General features: G+C 51.9%; 1 protein-coding gene across 5 annotated transcripts in view; it reads left to right on the forward strand.

The window, feature by feature from the left end:
- Positions 1–20418, forward strand: part of GDPD5 (glycerophosphodiester phosphodiesterase domain containing 5) — an 87175-nt gene that overhangs the window by 44235 nt on the left and 22522 nt on the right. For all 5 annotated transcript variants that reach the window (XM_057507212.1, XM_057507213.1, XM_057507211.1 and 2 more), the window contains 3 exons: positions 11561–11664; positions 13125–13218; positions 13756–13815. In XM_057507212.1, coding sequence (XP_057363195.1) covers positions 11561–11664; positions 13125–13218; positions 13756–13815 — 258 coding nt within the window. The remainder of the gene's footprint in view (positions 1–11560; positions 11665–13124; positions 13219–13755; positions 13816–20418) is intronic.

The raw sequence follows: 20418 nt of genomic DNA on the forward strand, positions 1-20418 counted from the left end.
CTCCAAGCCCTTGCTCACACTGTCCCCTCCCCACAGGACACACACTGGACAAATAAGGAAACAGGAAACTCGGGACCAAAGAAGTGAAATGACCTATTCTCCTGGCCCTGCACGGAGGGGTGTGGGGGAGCCTGACAGCAAGAGGCCAGCTCACTCTGTGGCTGGGAAGGGGAAGCGAAGCTTTTTATAACTGGGGATAATTAATTGGTTGTTGTCTGACTCATTACTCTAATACTGCCAATTAAGAACTTGGTAGGACAGAAGATAGTTCTCAGGCTGTCCCCACAGGGCCCCCTGAAAACTGTGTATCTATAGGAGGCAGCACAGGGTCAAAATTAGTTTCTCTGTAGCAAGAGGGATATGTGCCAGACACTGGGAGAACTTCCAGCCTGAGACACTGAAGGAGACACACAGTGATCATCAACTCTCTTGCGCTTCTGTAGTACCTTTTAAAGACTGTTTAAGCTTGTGTAGCCTTCTTTATCTCACAGATGGGGCCCCAGGAAGAGAGTGATGTGTTCAAGCCCTGGCATTGAAGGCCAGCCTGCACCGCCCCCTGCTTGCATCCACCTCCCTGAGCCCTCTCCCCTGTTCCATGCCGGACAGTCTTGTCAGGAATGCACTGGTTGGTTACTCAGTCAGCAAACCTGTCCTGAGGCCTGCCCTGGGCCCTGGGGTCAGTCACAAGTGTATCAGACCGGGCTCTTCCTGCCCTTGGAGAGCTCCCGGGCTGGTGGGGGACAGACCAGAAAGGACACATCCTGACCACCCAGGGTGATCACGGCCAGGCTCAGGGAGACCCCAGGCAGGAAGGCTTGCCTGTGCTGGTGTCTGAGAGTTAGCCTCGTCTTGCCAGTGTGGGGAAGTGTTCAGACAGGGAGAGCTTCGCGTACAAGGGAGCGTCTTGTGTTTAGGAACTGAAAGCAGTTTTGCCCCAGAGTGGCTCTGGTGTAAGGAGGGGAGGGTGTTGCCTGATCTTTGCTGAGGAGCCTGCACCCCATCTGGGGCAGTGGGAGCCATCAGCCTCGGGCTGTGCAAGGACCTCTCTGGTCAAATTGGGGAGAATGTGGTGAGGTGCCTGGAGTGGAGGCAGGGAGGGCAGGGAGGGCTAGATGAGAAAGGCTGAGGCCCCAACTCAGGGAAGGGGTATGCAGGGATAGAGCAAAGGGGGGATTCTAGAGACACGTAGAAGGTGTAATCAACAGACTGGCTGTGGAAGAGACTGAGAGAATCTGATGATGCCTCCCCACATCCTGTCATTTCCAGCCTGGCTGGATGAGGCCATCCGGACATGGGAATCCATGCCGTGCCCAGGGGTGAAGGAGAGGGATTGTGGACTCGGTAGAGTCCAGGAATAGCACAGGGGGTGGGTGGAACTCAGACAAAAACAAATCTTGCACCCCAGTTGCCTGCCTGCTGTGATGGGGGACCCTCCCTCCATGGCTGGGAGTGACCTGCTATGGGGAAGTCCGCCAGCACCCGTCTCTGCTGGGACACCTAGGGTAACCTTGTCCTGTGTAGCACAGTGCCCCTCAGGCTGTCCTCTTTGCCTGGAGTGCCCTTTCTCTCTTGTCTCTGTCTCTTAAGGCTCATCACAAATGTCTATTCCTCTAAGAATAATTTCCCTCAAACCAAGAAAGAATGCCTCCCTCCTCTGGGTTCCTAGCACCTCAGGCCTGAGTTGCCCTGTGGATTGTGACTTTCTATGTCTCCCAGTGAATTCTGAGTCTTTTCAGAGGCAGGGCTCAGGTATGCACTGGAAGGAGGACTGAGCGGCTCACTGAAGAGGGCCTTAAGGAAGCCACCAAGGGAGTGCCTCTGCTGTGGTGCTGACGGCCCCGGGAGGGCCAGGACCGCAGTGAGCTCTCTGGTGTTGGTTGTCTGGAAAGGGTGAACATACATGTGTGGACAGGTGCACGCTGGATTCCAGTGCCCCTGGCTGTGGCTGGCAGGGCAAGCTCCTGACTTAGCCATGGGCCCTCCCAGGCCACCCTTGGAGCTGAGGTTGGGCTCTGCCAACGGGCAGGAGTGGTTGGGTTGGGAGGGATTAGTTTCCCAGCTGGCTCCCCGCCTCTCTGTCCTTTCAACACCGTGTAGGCCTGGGACAAGGATGTAGTATAGGGAAGAGTGGATACCACTTGGGAATCAAGGTGGGCTCGCTGGATGAAGCAACCTTTGGGATGGGCTCCCAGTGTGATTGGAGTCATCCAGAAGCACCTGGGCATTCCTGAATAGGGAGCTGTGGCCTGAACTCTGCCCTGCCTCCCCCAGTGACTGAGTGTGGGACGTTAGGCAAGGCCAGACCCTCTCCAGGCCTCAGCTTGCTTGTGGGTTGGGTGAACATACAAATTCATGCGCCAAAGGTGGATGGAAGGGAGAGACCCCATTAGATATGGGTACCAGTGTGCCTCATGTCCTGTACAAGAGAGATGACTGTCATAGCCTTGGGGAAAACATGGCCTGCATACAAACTAACAAAGGGATGGCTGTTCCCTTCTCTAGTGCTATGGTGGAAAGGGGCCCAGCAGATCAAAGAGAGGCACTCTGAGCTTTGGTTTTCCTACTTCTAAAATGGAAACGATAAGACCCTGTGATATGCTTTAAATTTTGTAGGTTGTTTTTGCATCCATGAGAGAGCAAGGAGAGACTGGCAGAGCCCTGGCATGCCGTAGCACAGGGAGCTGAGGATTGATCACCTTAATAAAACCATGCTGTCTCTGTGGCCTTTGGGAACCTAGCTCCTTTCTGAATGGAGCTGGGTGTGCCTGGCATGGCCATGCCATGCTCCAGGGGAAGCAGCTAAGCTCCTTGTTCTTGATACTCTGAGACTGCCTTGAGCATTGCTTAGGGAGCGTGGATGAGACAGGACATGATGGCATCAGCAGGGGGCTGCAGCGACCTACTTGGTGGGGCCCTCTGAGGTGTCTGAGATAATCCCTCCCATGCTCCTCCAGCTCTTCTGCCCCTGTCTCCTCATGGGCTGGTACAGCCCAGGAGGCGGGGTACTCCAGGCTTGGCCTGGTTGCATTCTGCTGCCTAATGAGCCTCTGGGAGGGCACCCCAGCAGAAGCAAGGGCTGACAGAGGTTTAATTGCCCAGCTCTCTGTAGCCCAGAAAAATAAATCTGAGCCTCTTAGGCTGTCAGGAACCAGCTGGGGGTGGGAATTCTAATCCCTTTCAGTGCTTGGCCCTAATGCTGTAATGCATCACAAACCTCCCCAGGTCTCCTGGATCACAGCCAGAGCCATCCTGCCAGGGCCTGCCCATTTCTCCCTTCCGGGAGCTCCCTGCACCCTTCCCAACGGACAGTCCTGGACTTTTTCTGTGCATCAATCCCCCTGTTTGGAACTTGGTGAGGGTGAGACAGGCTGATGATTGGAGGAGCTAGTATGCCCAAGACCTAGCCTGCAGGTGGGCAGACTCAGCAGGTAGGTACCCCTCAATCTCTCTCCAGTCTCTGCAAGGCTGTGTGGTGCTGAGGGCACAGCTGGACTCTGAGACCTCAAAGCAGAGCTGAGACCACAGGGGTGGCACAGGGAGCAGAGCTCAGCCACGTGGAGAGAGCCATGCCAGGCAGAGCCAGCACATGGGGAAGGGGCTGCCTTGGGACAGAGTAGTGACCTAGGAACAGTCCACACACATCAGAGAAAGTACTGTGTGGTGAATGAATGTGGAAATTACTGGAAATGTCACACATGGTATATAGACAGCTGAAGTATCCATTTGGGGAAAGTAAAATTAGATCCCTGCCTCTCTTACCTCAAACCAAAATAAATTCCAGATGGACTAAAATGTATTTTTTCCTATTTTTAAACTCCTTTTTCCTTAAGGAAGCACACATTTGTTGAGAAAATTCAAACAACTTGGAAGGATGTAAAGTAAAAGAAATTCTAATCATAATGCTATAGAGAAACAGCTTTCAAACCTCTCCCCACCCTTGTATACTTCCATATGGAGCTATGGAGAGATGGATATAGATGGGTGGGTTATTGATTTAAAGGTAAACAGTGAAGCCAAGAAATTACCAGTATAAAATATGTGTTAAATATATAATCTTGGGCTACCTTCCTTAAATATGATATGAAAGGCAAAAACCTTATGTAAAGGAAAAGAGGGACAGATTTGACTGCATAAAAATTGAAATTTTTATACAAAAGACAAAGTCAAATGATAATAAAAAAAATACATAGTATGTTTGAAGGTTAATACTCTTCCACAGAGAAAGCTTTCAGAAGCCCCTAAGCGAAGAAGCCAGTCCACCTGAACAAAAGCTGCTGGGTAGTGTGCTTCTGCACCTCCTGCTCCCTCCCACCACCAAAATTAGGCTTTCTGACCTTGTCATCCTAGCAAGCTCATTCCTTCTAGCTCTGCTGCAGGCATCTCCTCCTCCAGGAAGCCCTCCAGACCATCCCTCCTCCCGTAATTAAGCAGCCAATGCTTGCCCCACTCACCACACTCATTCCTGGGATTGGAGTTGCCTGCTGGCTGGTCAGTCATCTGTGCAGGTTGCTCACAGTGGAGTCTCCCAGGGTCCAGGGCTCAGCCCATGTATGTGGAGTGACTGGAGGAGAGTGGTGGTGAGGACATGGAGGGGAGGCGCTGGAATCAGGTTTAGTATGGGGTGTGAGGTTGAGGTCTCTTTTTATTTCCTACCAAATCAAAGTCCAGAGTCCCAGCACCATCTGTTGACCTCTCTATCCTGTCTGCACTGTTTGCCATGAACAGTCCTGTGTCCATTCCCCTTGTTTGGATCACAGTTTCTCCGTTTCTTAATTGGACCTGTGGAGGACAAGGTGAGCTGATTTCTGTTCTTTTCTAACTGAAATTTCAGGGTTCCCACCCTGGCACTGCCTGTAACCAACTGGGTGACCTTGGGGAAAGCCTTGCCCCTCTGAGCCAGTTTCCTCCCTGGTCAGACAAGGGTAATTCTATGTCCTGACCCTTCTGGCTGTGGGACAGTTGGAGACTCTGGAGGCCTCAGACCTGGGTGAGAATTCTGCCTCCACTGTGTTTGCCCACGGTGGCCTTGGGCAAGTCACTTCCCCTCTCCGAGCCCTGGTTTCCTCTGACTGTACTGCCTGCTTTGCAGGGCTGTGAAGAAGAGGAGATGAGATGGAGCAAGCAGAGGCTCTCAGGAGTACCCTCCACCGCCCTGTGAAGAGCTCCCTAGGGCCCTGTCCTCCGTAGCCGGCAGTGTGGGGCTGTGAGGTGGGATGGGGTGGCAGCTGGGCCAGGGTCCTCTTCCTTCATCCATGCCGACTCCTAGCACAGCAGCCCACAGAGCTAGGCCTGACCTCTGCGTCCTCCTGCCCATGGCACTGACCCTGGGCTGGGGGCAGGTGATCTGCTGGCTGTCCTCAGCAGCCAGAGAAATTTGGTGTAGAGCAGGAGGTGGGGGAAGACTTGATGACTGTCTTCACATAATTAAAGGGCTGATCAGATGCACAGTGATAATTACAGGAACCATCATGGATTTGCAATTTACAGCTTACATCTGTAGTCACATTTGAGCCTGGCAGCCCACCCGTGAGGTAGAGATGATGTCATCCTGGTGAACACAGGAGGAAGCCGAGGCTTGAGGTCTTGAGTGACTGGCCCACAGCCACGTGGCTAATGTGTAGTAGGGCCAGGAATTAAAATCCAGCTCTTGGTTATATTCCCCCATGCCCTGGTCATTGACCCCAGGGTTTCTTGCCCTTTTGTATGACTTTTTCTGTGCAGCATCAAGAGCCACTGCAGGGTGGCAGGCAAGGAGGCAGGCCCCAGCTGCGCCACATGAGGGATGCAGGGAAGGAAGATAACACCCACTGCCCTGCCATGCCTGGTCTGTGAAGCATGCCGGCACCACTGTCCCCATTCTATAGAGTGGGAAGATGGTCCTCAGGATAAGTAAATCTTCTCCAAGGTCACCCACTTAGTAGGTGCCTAGTCTGGAATTCAAACCCAGCATTGCTGGACCCCCAAAGGCTGTCTCTCCTTATCTGGCTGCTGTCTTAGAAGGAAGGACCTTCAGTCGGGAGACCAGGCAGCATCAGAGGGGATGTGCCCATCCCTGGAGCTGCAGGAGCGGAAGCAGGGTGAGCCCCAGTGCTGGTGGCTGTGGAGGCAGTCTCTACCGAGGTGGAGGGGTGGGGGGACTGGGAACAGGAGTTCAGCAAGGTAACTCAGGCTGGGCAATACCGTGAACCTGAAGTCTGTGGTGGTACCCAGGCCAGAGAGGCAGCTCCTGCTCAGGGGCAGCCCTGACGCAGAGTTCAGGCTCCAGGTTCTGTTTGGGGACCCAGGGGAGGTACTCAGGACCCTGCAGGGTCCCGAGCAGGGTCTGTGTGCATCTGACCTGCAGCCAAGGTCCGGGGTGTGCAGGGGCCTGTGGTGAGTGGCAGTGGGCTGCAGCAGGGCCTGTGCCAACACTTCCTGGATGGGGCTCGGGTGTGTGGCTGCAGCCCGTGCTCTGAGACTGTGTGAGCCCCAGCAGCTAATAAGCTCTTTCTGCACATTTTTCTCTGAATGCAGAAGGCTTTGGAGTGGGCGGGACAGAGACAGAGGGGTGAGGAGAAGACACGAGGATCATCAGGAGACAGTGAGGAGAAGCAGCAGGCTCTGGGAAATTGGCACACTGTTGCTTGGTGCAGGATGGAAGGCCTCATCTTCCTGGAGAGTGGGGAAACAGTGGGAGGGGATGAGGCACGGGGTGTCAGTCCGCAGCTCCCCAGCCGGGGCCCAGTCCCTTGCCAGCTGCTGTGAGCCCCCTCCTTGTGCCTGCTGCAGCCCAGCCACCTCAGTGTCAGCTCGGGACTGCCTGACCTTTGTCCTGCTCCAGGCGGCTGCAAGGCTCTGAAAAGAAGGAGGCTGGCTGTCACAGGGTGTCCTTCCCTTGGTTCCCAGGGCCCCCAGGCTCAGCCTGAGGATAGGTCTGGTTGGCTGGTGGCCTTTGTGCACTGGTGGCTGAAGCCCCCTGTGTCATGTTCACCCCTTCTGTTCCTCATGTTATATCTGAGCACCACCTTGGGCTCTGCGGGATGTGGGCCCAGGGTCCACAGATATGTCCCAGCTATCCCTGCACTGAAGGAGTAGACAGCCCCATGTCCCCTGTTGTGCACCTACTGTGTGCCACTTGATGTACATCACTTCACTTAGCATTGCCCTCCGACGTAGGGGTTATTATTCCTGTTTTATAGGTGAGGAAATTGAGGCTGAGGGGGGTTAAGTAACTTGCCCAAGTGGCAAAGCCAGGTCTCTCTACCTCTCGAGCCTGGGCTCTTTGCAGCTTCATGATTGAGAATGTGATGGAGGGTCAGATTGGTGGGTACCTAGAGTCTGTGCAGAAGAGGTCAGGGAAGGGAGGGCTTTGCAGCTGAAGGGATCAGAGGGCTTCCTGAAGGAGAAGGATTTGGCCTGGGCGTGAACCCTAGAAAGAGAGGAGAGAGGAATCCCAGGGGGCCATGCTGGGCCTGGGATCACAATACTGGGTCCCAGAGGGCAAGAGCAGGTTTGGGGAGAGCTGTGTGGGGCTGGCTCCCAAGGGGGCTGCAGAGGACTGCCTCCTGTCCGGATGCCTGGGTTTAACCTTACACCCTTCCTCTATTTGGTGACCTTGGATCTGTTGCTCAACCTCTGACTCACCACCATGTACCCATTTTGAGCCTGTGTGCAAATTAGCAAAAGGCTTAATTGACTGGCTGATTGGTCAGGCCTCTTGACCTACCTCTGCTGGAAAATTGTGATAAATATGCACATATGCTTCTGAGTGCTGTTGCTCAGCTCATCTTGCTCAGCTGTACGTGGTAGCCCTTCTCTGAGGCTTGGCGTCTGTAACAGGGATAAACAAACAACCCCAAGCCTTGTGTAGCTTGTGAGAGGTGACAGGGCCTGGAGGTGCAGCCTCCTGCCAGTGCGCCTGTGCTCTCCCCGGAGCAGGGCCAGGCTGGCTTGTTGAAGGGGGAGCAGGCTCAGGACTCTTCCCTGACGCGCCCTGCCAAGGACCATCAGCACCACTGGGGCCTCTATCAGTGGCACTGCTCCCCTGGCCACTTCTTCCAGACAGTCCCTGGCCTTCCTCTCCCTTTCTTCCAACCCCTTCCATTCAGTTTTTACTTCGATTGTTCTCAGAGTGACCCACAGCTTCCTTCCCCGCAGAGGCCAGGGCTTCTTCATCCCTATGTACAGGAGCCCTGTGCCCATGGGGCCTCTGGCCTCCAGCTCCCAGGACTTTCATCCCTACATGGCCCCCAGCCCCACCTTATGCCTGGTTCTGATAATGGGGCTCCTAGTTCCTTGTCGCTGGGGCCTTGCCCCCATCCCTGCCGTGCCCTGGGGGTCTCACCCACCTGCCAGCTCTAATTTTGTCACCCTGGCCAGTTTCCAGGGGCGGGGTGCTCCAGCCCCTCATTCCTGCCCAGTCCGCTCTGCTCCTCTATCAGTATTTGACCAAGTGAGGACAATGGCCCTTAGTGCAATAGGACCCCTGTGGCAGTGGGTCAGGGGGCTCCTGACACCTGTGGTCTTCCTGGCCACCTATCAGAATGGCCCTGGGTCCTGCACGGTGCTTGACTTAGGACACCTCCCCAGGACAGTTCTCTACCCTGCCACCATCCCTGAGCCAGCTCCTTAGGACCACCACCTCTCAGCCTGCCAACTGCTTGCCTGGAGAGCACCCATCACAGGCCGAAGCACATCCCCAGCCAGGCTCCTCTCAGAACCTTGCCTGCTGGCCAGGGGCGCAGCAGCCTTGCCTTTGCTGAGATGGAGCCATCTCTGTGCACAGGTGGCCCCTCAGTACGCCTGCTCAGGGTCCACAGAAGACTGGCTCTGTGGGGGTAGGGTAGTGAGCCCCAGTGAGATCCTGCCTGGATGGGTGTACTCATGGCAGAGTAGGAGAAAAGGTCTTTACTCACCTACCATTTTATTACCAAATCTTCCTTAAGTTCCCACCCTACCTGGAATATAAAGACCATCCAGATCTTGCGGGGGAGAGGAGTGACACATGGAGAGTCAGGTATGGAACTGTGGGTCTGTGTCCAACAGATGTGGGTGAGGGCTCTGGAAGCTCTGAGGAGATGGGAGTCACCCTTCTGGGGCAGGGAAAGCTTCAGGGACGTGGTGGCTGTGCAAAGGCACACAGGTTTGAAAAAGCCTGTTTGAGGAGCTGTGGGTGATTGGATGCCTGGTGTGTAAAGTGCATGTGGGGCAGAGGTGAGGGCCGAGGGTGCAGAGGGTAGCCTGGACTGAGGGGCAGTGGGGCTCTCACACTAGGGCAGGACATGACCAGAGGTAGATGAGTCTTGAGGCACTGATGTTTAAGCTGGCCTGCGACCCACCAGCTGCACTTTGCAGGAAACAGGGCCAACAAATTCTTACTTGTGAGCAAATAAGAACTGGAGGCAGCAGGAGGGCCTCTTAGAAGGAATAGACCTGGGGGATGTTGGACCAGCCAGGGTGGAGGTGCTGTGCTGTCTTATAAGGAGCAGTCCCGCAGCCTCCAGCCCCACGGCCCCGCTGCGGGAGGCAGGGCTGAACCGCAGTCCTCCTCTGCTCCTCAGCCCCAGCCATCCTCTGGCGGCTGCCAGGCTTCTATTGCTCCAGAAGCACATGGATTGCCTACTCCCATCCGGGGTTGCTCCATTTCTCAGCAAGGCTGGGCCTCTCTGTGTTTGGAGCTGGGACTCCTGCCACTCTGTGCCTGAGTGGGGCAGGCACAGACAGCCCCCTTTCTGAGAAGCCAGTGGCCTCCATCTGCTAGGAAGACGGTATCGGGGTGTTTTCACCTCCACATCTCTGTTCATATGTGGAGTGGGACTAAACAGCGCAGCCTGGCTCTGTGCATAACAGTGAGTGGAGGAGGTGGCTTTCGCTGTCACCTAAGCTTGGGCCCCCCCTGCTCACAGTGAGGCATGGAGTGGGTACTCAGCATGTACTTTCATGGCTCATCAGGGTTTGAGGGCCGTTCCCGTGAGCTGGGAGAGGCAGAGCCTGCTTGCAAAACGCTGAGAGCACCTTCTGCTAGCCAGGCATGCGTCTGAGCATTTGACTTGTGTTATCTCATTTATTCCTCACATCTGCCCCATGGTGTAAGTACTGTTATTGTCCCCATCTCAGAGAAAGAAACTGAGGTGCAGAGAGGTTACATCAGTTTATAATGCCCAAGATGATACAGCTTTTAAGTGGTGGACAGGGAGTCTGGCTCCAGACCCCTGTGCAGTCTTTTGGCAACATAGGGTGGGGGTCTTCTGGGCAGTGACTGACTTTCCTTCCTCTTATACATGCATTCCTGCCTGTGGCCATAGACAGGCAGGGAGTAGGGCAGGCTCAGTCTTTGTCCTGCAGAACCCACAGTTGTTTGAGAGACACAGTCACATGAGCAGATCACAGTGCACAGTGTGAGTTTAAAGTCAGGGACACTAATGCTGTGGGGGCACTGAGAAGGGAGTGTGGGTGGCAGGGGCAAAGTCCTGGAGGGCTTCATAGAGGAGGTGACATTTGCGCTGGCTTGACAGGTGAGTGGGAATGTTAGTGAACAAGCCCAGGGGGCAGTAGCCCTTCCAATGGGGAGGGAACTGGTCAGGGTAGGGGATGAAACTGGGGAGGCCCAGGTTGAGGGCACAGAGTGGCTTCCCTGCTTGGCTAAGCAGCGAGGATCACAGAAGCCTTGGAGAACTGCAATGGGTCCAGCAAGGGGCCTGGGCAGTGGCCAGAGAGATTCCCAGGCTATGTCAAGCCCTGTAGTCCCTAAAGGGAAGGTGGTCTTGGTTCCTCCTGCACTACCTTCCCCTGAAGGGCTGTTGGTTAGTTCTGATGATCTCAGTAGTTCCTAGAGAGCAGGATATTCTGAGTGTGTGCTTCTGAGATATGGGGACGGGTGAAAGCAGGGATAACCCAGGGGCCCAGTGGGGAGCGCCCACAGACCTCTTAGGAAGCAGCAGTGCCAATTCAGTGTCCCCCACCTGCCCCTTTACCCCTGCAAGTGGCAGAGGGGTGACCTGGCCCAGCCCTGAGGGCAGGCGCCTGGTGAAGGCTGAAGAATATCACGCTTTGAAGTCCCGAGTCTGGGGCACTAGGCTTTAAGCGTCAACTAACTTGCTGTGTGACTTGGGTGAGTTGCTATACCTCTCTGGGCCTCAGTGTATTCATGATAGCATGGGGCCAAGGTGAGGAAGAGCACCTGCTTTGTAAGCATGTGTGGGGCAAGGAGGTGAGGGATGTGACCTCCCAGACTGCAGATCACCCCACAGTACAAAGGTTTGAAGCAGCTGTGGCCTCCGCTCCTGGGGCATCACCAGAATAGGGGGACTGGCACAAAGTGGAGAGGCCTCAGGCTGCAGCAAAGAGGGCCCAGCTCTGGTGGACCCCGACCCGCACTTGCTCCCTGCCATTTGGTGACTTCGGGCTATGTAATGTTGGACAGGTCACTTCCCCTCTCTGAGCCTTGGGCCCCCACCAGTGTGAAGAGCTCAGTAATCCTTGCCTTCCAGGTTTGGCTACCAAGGCGGAGGAGGGAGGCATTCTGGGTAGGAGGGGCCCGCCCCTGACCCTACTTGACCCATTTCCTGCTCTGCTCTTCCAGTGGGAACGCCTCTGGTTCCTGCTCCTCACCTTCACCTTTGGCCTCACACTCACCTGGCTCTACTTCTGGTGGGAAGTGCACAATGACTACGATGAATTCAACTGGTGAGTGAGGGTGGGGCCCTGGGTCCAGGCATCTGGTGGCTGATGTCAGGGGGCTTGGGTTTGAGCTGCTCTCCCAGGGTGGCCCCCAGAGCTGTGCCATCAGCTCCCTGTGTGGCATTGGGAGCAGCATCCTCTGGAGAGAACGGAGGCTTAGCAGGAGCTGAGCCCAGCTGGGGAGAGCAGGAGACCTCCTGGTGCTACCATCATGGGAAGTAGGGGTGGCAGACTGGCAGGGCCCAGCCAGGGGCTGAGAGCACAAGGCCTCAGCAGAGGAAGTGGCCCCAGACCCCAGGCCTCCAAACTCCCTGAGCAGGGCCTTGCACAGGCTGGTAGGTGCTACCGTCTGGGACCACTCAGTGTCCTTTGTGGGCACCAGCCTCAGGTCCAAGGCTGTCTGAGCCTGGTACCTGGGTACACAAGGGCACCTCTTCCTTCCTTACACCTCTGTCAAGCAGTGGATGGCATTGGGTGGGGGTGGGGTCCCAGGGTTCTTGTGGGAATTCCTCCATTGACAGGTGTGGAAACTGAGGCCCAAGGGGGCATTGGGGGCAGAGCTGGGGCTTGGAGGCCAGGCCTCTCTCCCCATCCAGTGCTGTCTTTTACTTTTGGCTAGATTCAGCTCAGTGTGACCCCAAGCACAGTGTCAGTCTTAGGCTGTTTCCTCTTATATAAAATGGGGTAAATCCAACCTCATCAGGTCTTTCTGAGGATGAAATTAGGTGATGGATGTACGAGGCCTCAAAGCTCCACCTAAGCTGGAGGGCCACTTCCCAGGAGGCCAGCTCTCCGGCCGGAATGTGGCCGTGGTGTGAGAGTTTGGAGCTTCTGACTCCAGGCTTTTGATGGGCTGAGGTTCCAGGATTCTGTGGTGATCCTAAGAACCTACTCATGGAGTCTGGGCATCTGCTCCCCTCTGCATGGCCCTAGGCTGTGCCTCTGTTATTGACGAGTACAATCAAGGATGCGTTGCTGTCCCACCATAGATGGAGCCCGGCTGAGGCCTCAGAGGTGGCCTCTGGCTTTTAATAAATGCCACACATCAATGAGTCATTCATATAGGTATCCAGAGCAGAAGCACTCTGGTGGGTACATGCAAACATTCCCTGCTGGATAGTTCTGCTGAACTAGAGGTTAGCTGCTTGGAAGACCATTGGGTCTACTCCATCATGCACAGATGGGGAAACTGAGGCCCAGGGGGGCAGTTCTCACCAATGGCCATAAACACATATTGAGGACAGTCTGAAGAGACTGAGGTTCGGAGAGGTTCTTGGCATGCCCGCATGTCCCACACGAGCCCTCAGCAGGCCTGAGGGATGCTCAGGGAAGCAGTGGCAGTATCGCTGAGTGGGCGGGGCCTGTCACTGAGTCTGGCTGCGTCAGAGCTGGGAGCCAGCCAGCTGGAGGGACACACCTGCCTCCCTGGTGGGGGGTCTGACCGCTGCCCTGACTCCTCCTGGCAGGTACCTCTACAACCGCATGGGCTACTGGAGTGACTGGTCTGTGCCCATCCTCGTGACCACAGCGGCTGCCTTCGCTTACATCTCAGGGCTCCTGGTACGTGCAGCTGCTCCCAGAGGAAGAGAGGCTTGGTCTGTGTCAGGCTGATGATGGAGGGGCCGCCCTAGTCAAAAAGGAAAGCTGGCTTTTGCCAGGGCCTCTGGGGTTATTGCACCCCTCTGCTGCATCCTGGGCCTCAGATCTTCAAGGTGGGCAGTCGTCTTCTTTTGCCCCTCCTATGTTTCCTCCGTGACCCAGCAAGAGTCATCTCGCTGTTAGGGCCCACCAGACATCCTTTTCCAGAAACTTCTGCTTTGGTTCCTGCTGTCAGTACTCCATTCCCTCAGATTCAGGTGATCCCCATACTGGACTCCTTGGGGACAAGGCAAGGCTCAAGGCTGCTTAGAACCCTGAGGCCTGGAACTCCTCCCCTGGCGGTGGCCAGGCTCGGGCTCGGCTGGGCAGGGCGTTCCACCGCCTGTGGGGAGGGTCTGCTGGCTGCTCTGAGGCCAGAGCAGCAGTGGGGAGTGGGGTGTCTGGGGAACTGACTCTCTGTCAGTGGTGCCTGACTGCCACCCTGGGGCCCCTCCTCAGGTCCTGGCACTCTGTCACATCGCCGTGGGACAGCAGATGAACCTGCACTGGCTGCACAAGGTACCGGCTGCCATCACGGGGCTGGGCAGGGAGAGGGGGCTTTAGGCTGCCTGGGACACCTCAGCTCTCCCGGATCAGGGCTGGAGTGGTTCCAGTAGTTAACCCACGAGTCGCTATGTGCCCAGCACTGTTCACAGTCTGGTCTGTGTTAACTCATTTGACCCTCACAACCGTCCTGTATTGTAGGTATTGCTAGCATCCCACTTTGCAGCTGGGAAAACTGAAGTACAAAGAGGTTAAGTGACTTGCCCGAGGCCTCCCTGTTGGAGGGTCCAGGACCCTTCCCCTGGCTGTGTGATTCATGAGCACAGGCGGCTAGCTCTGCCTCAGGCCTCACCCTCTCCTCTTCATTCAGTTTAAAACTCTGATGTGGCGATGTTATCCCCAGGTTAAAACCCTCTCCATCACTCCCGAGACGATCCAAACTTCCACTGACCCCTGACCCCCACCCGGCAGAAGGCCCCGCATGACTTGGCCCCTGCTGACATCCCAGCTGCTGTCACAGAATAGTCACCCTCAGGTTCTGCCACATGAGACATCTCAGGCCCGCCCAGTGTCCCTATCTCTTCCCTACTTAACCCCTTTGCGGTGGCCCTCCCTTTCTCCTTCCATGGTTCTGCACCCCCCACCACACGGGCTGCTCAGGCTCCCCACAGTCCCCAAGCTGTGTTGTCCATTTCCATCTGGCTCCCTGACCCCAGCCCTCCCCAGTCTGAGAGCTCCTTGCAAGCCAGAATTGGCTTTTACCATCTTCACGTCTCCAGTGCCCCACTCAGGGCTGGACCCAGAGCAGAGAGCTTTAGGCCTCAGCTCTCAAGGCTGCCATTGCTTGCGTGGCACTGGGTGTATATGGCTGATGCCTGCTGTTCTTGAGTTCCCAGTGGGCTCCCGTGGCCCAGAGCTGACCAAGAGAGTCCCTCTCTCCTGGGAGCCAGGCCTTGGAGGGAGGACTGGGCCATGTCCCTTTTCTAAGGGCTTGTCTCAGAGCAGGTATGTCATTTAGGGAGGGCTAGAAATGTCCAGAAATAGCCATGAGCCCATGAGATGGGTCCAGAGTCACTCTGAGGGGATGGGCTCATTTCCAGCTAGAAGGGGACCATGAGCAGGAACCAGAAGAAGGGCATGAACTCAAGTTGGGCTGTGTGGGGTAGGAGGAGCCTGTGGGCATCCAGGGGCTCTCCGAGATCAGGCCCTGGGGAGTCAGGCCTGACGGTGACTGAAGTTTTGAAGGGATGAAGAGCAGCCAGCAGCTCTCCCACCGCCACTCTCTCCTGCATTCTCCTCTGGCTTCTGAAGTTCCCTCTGAGAGGCACTTTCTTCTCTCAGCTGCAAAGCTGACCCTTGAAAGAACTGCACCAGCTGGCTCTCAATGGGGCTGCCACACACTGTGGTCGCCTCCTGGGTCACGCGGGGTGCTCAGCGGGCCAGGTTGCCCCTGATTGATTCTAGCGGAAGGGCCCTGGAGGCACCAAGGCAGCCGAGGTGGCACATCTGTGCAGGGAGTCATCTCGGGGGTGGGAGGACCAGCTCCTTCACTGCAGGGCTGCCGTCTCCCAGCATGCCAGGCCCGCCTGCCTCTCCCCTCTGCCCCCTCCCCTGGGATCTCAGCAAAAGGAGATCCTTCCATAGCTCTACCCGCTGCACCAGGAGGGTGGGTAGTTCCCTGGGGCTTAGAGTGTTCAAACAGGGACTGGAAATTCTGTTTCAAGATTCTATCATTTGATTCTAAGAGTCTAAGAAAGCCTTATTCCTTGTTTGGTTTTAACCAATTTTTGGCCATCTAACAAAACATAGACATGGTCCCAAAAATAAAAAAGTACACAATGTAAATATCCCTACCATCTTTCCAGAGATATTTTAGGGCACATATAAATATACATACACGTTTCCTTCTTCCTTTGTCTTTAAACATGAGCAGTGGCCTGCTCTGCCCCACCCCCATCCTGCTCTTAGTAAGGCTCTTGGCCCTCCTCGCCCTTGAGCACATTAAGACCATCCCCACGGGTGCCCATCCCTTGCTCCTGTCCCATATCTGCTTCCTAGTTCCGGAGGATCTGGTCAGTGCCCTGGTGATGGGCGGGACAGACATCCCAGCTGCCCTCAGCGCATCACCAGGGCAATCTGGCCGTGCCCCGGGTGGGAATGCTGGGTACAGAGCATGTACTTGTGCAATTTTGATAGTTTTGGCCAAATTGCCTCCTTGCCAATTCGCACTCCCTCAGCAATCTCCAGTAAGCACACTCTCATTCATAAAGTGTTCCCAGATTTCTTGACTTTTGCCAATCCAGTGGTGAGAACGGTACCTCAGTGTAGTTTTAATTTGAAGTTTCCTTATGGTGGGTTAGATTTGGCATCTTTCGCATGCTTGAGTCATTTGCATTTCCTTTCCTATAAACTGTTTCTTCATATCTTTTGCCCTTTTTGCTATGAGATACGCTTTTTGCTTATTAATTTGTAGGGGCTCTTTATAGACTCAGGAAATTAGCCCTTTGGCTGATGAACTACAAATAATAATTCTTAGTTTGTCATTCATCTTTTGACTTTGCTTATTCTATTTTTGGCATCTGCATTTTCTTACTCTTATGGATGTGAATCTGTCATCTCTTTAATGTGTCCTGGGTTTTGTAATAGACGTAGAAAAGTCTAAGATTATCAAAAATTTCTCTTTGATAATTTAGTAGTTTTATGTTTCTACTTCTTTTTTTTTTTTTTTTTTTAAATAATTATTTTTTATTGAAGGGTAGTTGATGCACAGTATTACATTACATTAGTTTCAAGTGTACAACACAGTGGTAGAACATTTATATACATAATTCTAGGTTCCAGCTATCACCCTACCAAGCTGTTACAATATCTTGACTATATTCCTTATGCTATACATTACATCCCGGGTACTTATTTATTTTACCATTGGAAGTCTGTCCTTTTTTTTTTTTTTTTTTTTTTTCTTGTGAGGGCATCTCTCATATTTATTGATCAAATGGTTGTTAACGACAATAAAATTCTGTATAGGGGAGTCAATGCTCAATGCACAATCATTAATCCACCCCAAGCCTAATTTTCGTCAGTCTCCAATCTTCTGAGGCATAACAAACAAGTTCTTACATGTAGAACAAATTCTTACATAATGAATAAGTTACATGGTGAACAGTACAAGGGCAGTCATCACAGAAACTTTCGGTTTTCCTCATGCATTATGAACTCTAAACAGTCAGTTCAAATATGAATACTCATTTGGTTTTTATACTTGATTTATATGTGGATACCACATTTCTCTCTTTATTATTATTATTTTTAATAAAATGCTGAAGTGGTAGGTAGATACAAGATAAAGGTAGAAAACATAGTTTAGTGTTGTAAGAGAGCAAATGTAGATGATCAGGTGTGTGCCTGTAGACTATGTGTTAATCCAAGCTAGACACGGGCAATAAAACATCCATGTATGCAGAAGATTTCTCTCAGAACGGGGGGTTGAGGTTCTAAGCCTCACCTCTGTTGATCCCCAATTTCTCACCTGATGGCCCCCCTGCGACTGTGCCTGTCTTAGGTTGTTCCTCCCTTGAGGATTCTTACCCGTCTCTGGCTAACCAGTCATCTTCCGGGGCCATACAGGGAAATGTTAAGTTGGAAAGTGAGAGAGAAGCCTTATTGTTTGAAAAGGTTAGCTTTTTACTTCTTTGCATATTTATGCCCTGTGGCTTCTATGCCCAGCATTTGTCTTGAGGTATCTTTACCACTTGGAGGAGTTATGATACTCGGTAAATTTGATATGAGGCACGAATTCTATTTAAGGGTTGTAATTAGGAAGGAAGAAGAAAAGCTATAGAAGTAGCAGGCGGAAGAAAACATGGGAAGATTGATTATTTCTTTGACATATCTTCTTGTAGAGTAACTTCAGCGTATATAGGTTTTAAGCTACTACTTAAATTGCGCACACACATTAACATAATAGGAGTATAGTTACATAACCAAAGCATACCTGTAATTACCAGCCATCTCCAGTGAAACCAAGAAAACCATTAAGGCACCTTAGGCATTTGTGAAAACTTATCTATGATATGGTGGATATTGTCCAACTGAACTTGAACAGTCTGAGAGAAATCAGACAAATTAAAACGACCCATTCCTGGGGACTGTTCACATGCCATATGTTCTTTTAACAGTAAATAGTCTGTAGTTGTAAGAGTTTGGAGCGCTACAATTTGCACTTCTCCAAATTCTTGGTTGAGTTCCAACAGTATAGATCCAGTCAAATTTGTTGTTTTACTGTATGCACAGGCCAGCTTAGATATCTCCTTCCTCATTCTCATGGCAAGTCCAGGAGGTGGTGGGATGAGTGCATCTACAGCTGTAGCAGTGCGTGGATCTTTGTTGGGGTTTTTTGATGATCATCTTCTGGCATGAGTCTTCCAGAGAGTGCAGATGTTGGAAGTTCTTTTTCATATCGTATCTTAGTTCATTTTTGGGGTAGCCCAATTAGGCTTTGATCCTCTGTATAAACACAAACAGACCCTTTGCCTACACTTTTATATGCCCTTTATACCCTTGTGTAGAACTCGTTGGAGGTTACCACACAGGAACTGCCCTTTTTTTTTTTTTTTTTGCTTTGTTTTTGGTATCACTAATCTACACTTACATGACGAATATTATGTTTACTAGGCTCTCCCCTATACCAGGTCTCCCCTATAAACCCCTTTACAGTCACTGTCCATCAGCATAGCAAAATGTTGTAGAATCACTACTTGCCTTCTCTGTGTTGTACAGCCCTCCCTTTTCTCCTACCCCCCCATGTATGTTAATCTTAATACCCCCCTACTTCTCCCCCCCTTATCCCTCCCTACCCACCCATCCTCCCCAGTCCCTTTCCCTTTGGTACCTGTTAGTCCATTCTTGAGTTCTGTGATTCTGCTGCTGTTTTGTTCCTTCAGTTTTTCCTTTGTTCTTATATTCCACAGATAAGTGAAATCATTTGGTATTTCTCTTTCTCCGCTTGGCTTGTTTCACTGAGCATAATACCCTCCAGCTCCATCCATGTTGCTGCAAATGATTGGATTTGCCCTTTTCTTATGGCTGAGTAGTATTCCATTGTGTATATGTACCACATCTTCTTTATCCATTCATCTATCGATGGACATTTAGGTTGCTTCCAATTCTTGGCTATTGTAAATAGTGCTGCAATAAACATAGGGGTGCTTCTGTCTTTCTCAAACTTGATTGCTGCGTTCTTAGGGTAAATTCCTAGGAGTGCAATTCCTGGGTCAAATGGTAAGTCTGTTTTGAGCATTTTGATATACCTCCATACTGCTTTCCACAATGGTTGAACTAACTTACATTCCCACCAGCAGTGTAGGAGGGTTCCCCTTTCTCCACAGCCTCGCCAACATTTGTTGTTGTTTGTCTTTTGGATGGCAGCCATCCTTACTGGTGTGAGGTGATACCTCATTGTAGTTTTAATTTGCATTTCTCTGATAATTAGCGATGTGGAGCATCTTTTCATGTGTCTGTTGGCCATCTGTATTTCTTTTTTGGAGAACTGTCTGTTCAGTTCCTCTGCCCATTTTTTAATTGGGTTATTTGTTTTTTGTTTGTTGAGGCGTGTGAGCTCTTTATATATTCTGGACGTCAAGCCTTTATCGGATGTGTCATTTTCAAATATATTCTCCCATACTGTAGGGATCCTTCTTGTTCTATTGATGGTGTCTTTTGCTGTACAGAAGCTTTTCAGCTTAATATAGTCCCACTTACTCATTTTTGCTGTTGTTTTCCTTGCCCGGGGAGATATGTTCAAGAAGAGGTCACTCATGTTTATGTCTAAGAGGTTTTCGCCTATGTTTTCTTCCAAGAGTTTAATGGTTTCATGGCTTACATTCAGGTCTTTGATCCATTTTGAGTTTACTTTTGTATATGGGGTTAGACAATGGTCCAGTTTCATTCTCCTACATGTAGCTGTCCAGTTTTGCCAGCACCACCTGTTGAAGAGACTGTCATTTCGCCATTGTATGTCCATGGCTCCTTTATCAAATATTAATTGACCATATATGTCTGGGTTAATGTCTGGATTCTCTAGTCTGTTCCATTGGTCTGTGGCTCTGCTCTTGTGCCAGTACCAAATTGTCTTGATTACTATGGCTTTATAGTAGAGCTTGAAGTTGGGGAGTGAGATCCCCCCTACTTTATTCTTCTTTCTCAGGATTGCTTTGGCTATTCGGGGTCTTTGGTGTTTCCATATGAATTTTTGAATTATTTGTTCCAGTTCATTGAAGAATGTTGCTGGTAGTTTCATAGGGATTGCATCAAATCTGTATTTTGCTTTGGGCAGGATGGCCATTTTAACAATATTAATTCTTCCTAGCCACGAGCATGGGATGAGTTTCCATCTGTTAGTGTCCCCTTTAATTTCTCTTAAGAGTGACTTGTAGTTTTCAGAGTATAAGTCTTTCACTTCTTTGGTTAGGTTTATTCCTAGGTATTTTATTTTTTTGGATGCAATTGTGAATGGAGTTGTTTTCCTGATTTCTCTTTCTGTTGGTTCGTTGTTAGTATATAGGAAAGCCACAGATTTCTGTGTGTTGATTTTGTATCCTGCAACTTTGCTGTATTCCG

This window comes from Manis pentadactyla, chromosome 9, assembly GCF_030020395.1.
Source record: "Manis pentadactyla isolate mManPen7 chromosome 9, mManPen7.hap1, whole genome shotgun sequence".
Classification (NCBI taxonomy): domain Eukaryota; kingdom Metazoa; phylum Chordata; class Mammalia; order Pholidota; family Manidae; genus Manis; species Manis pentadactyla.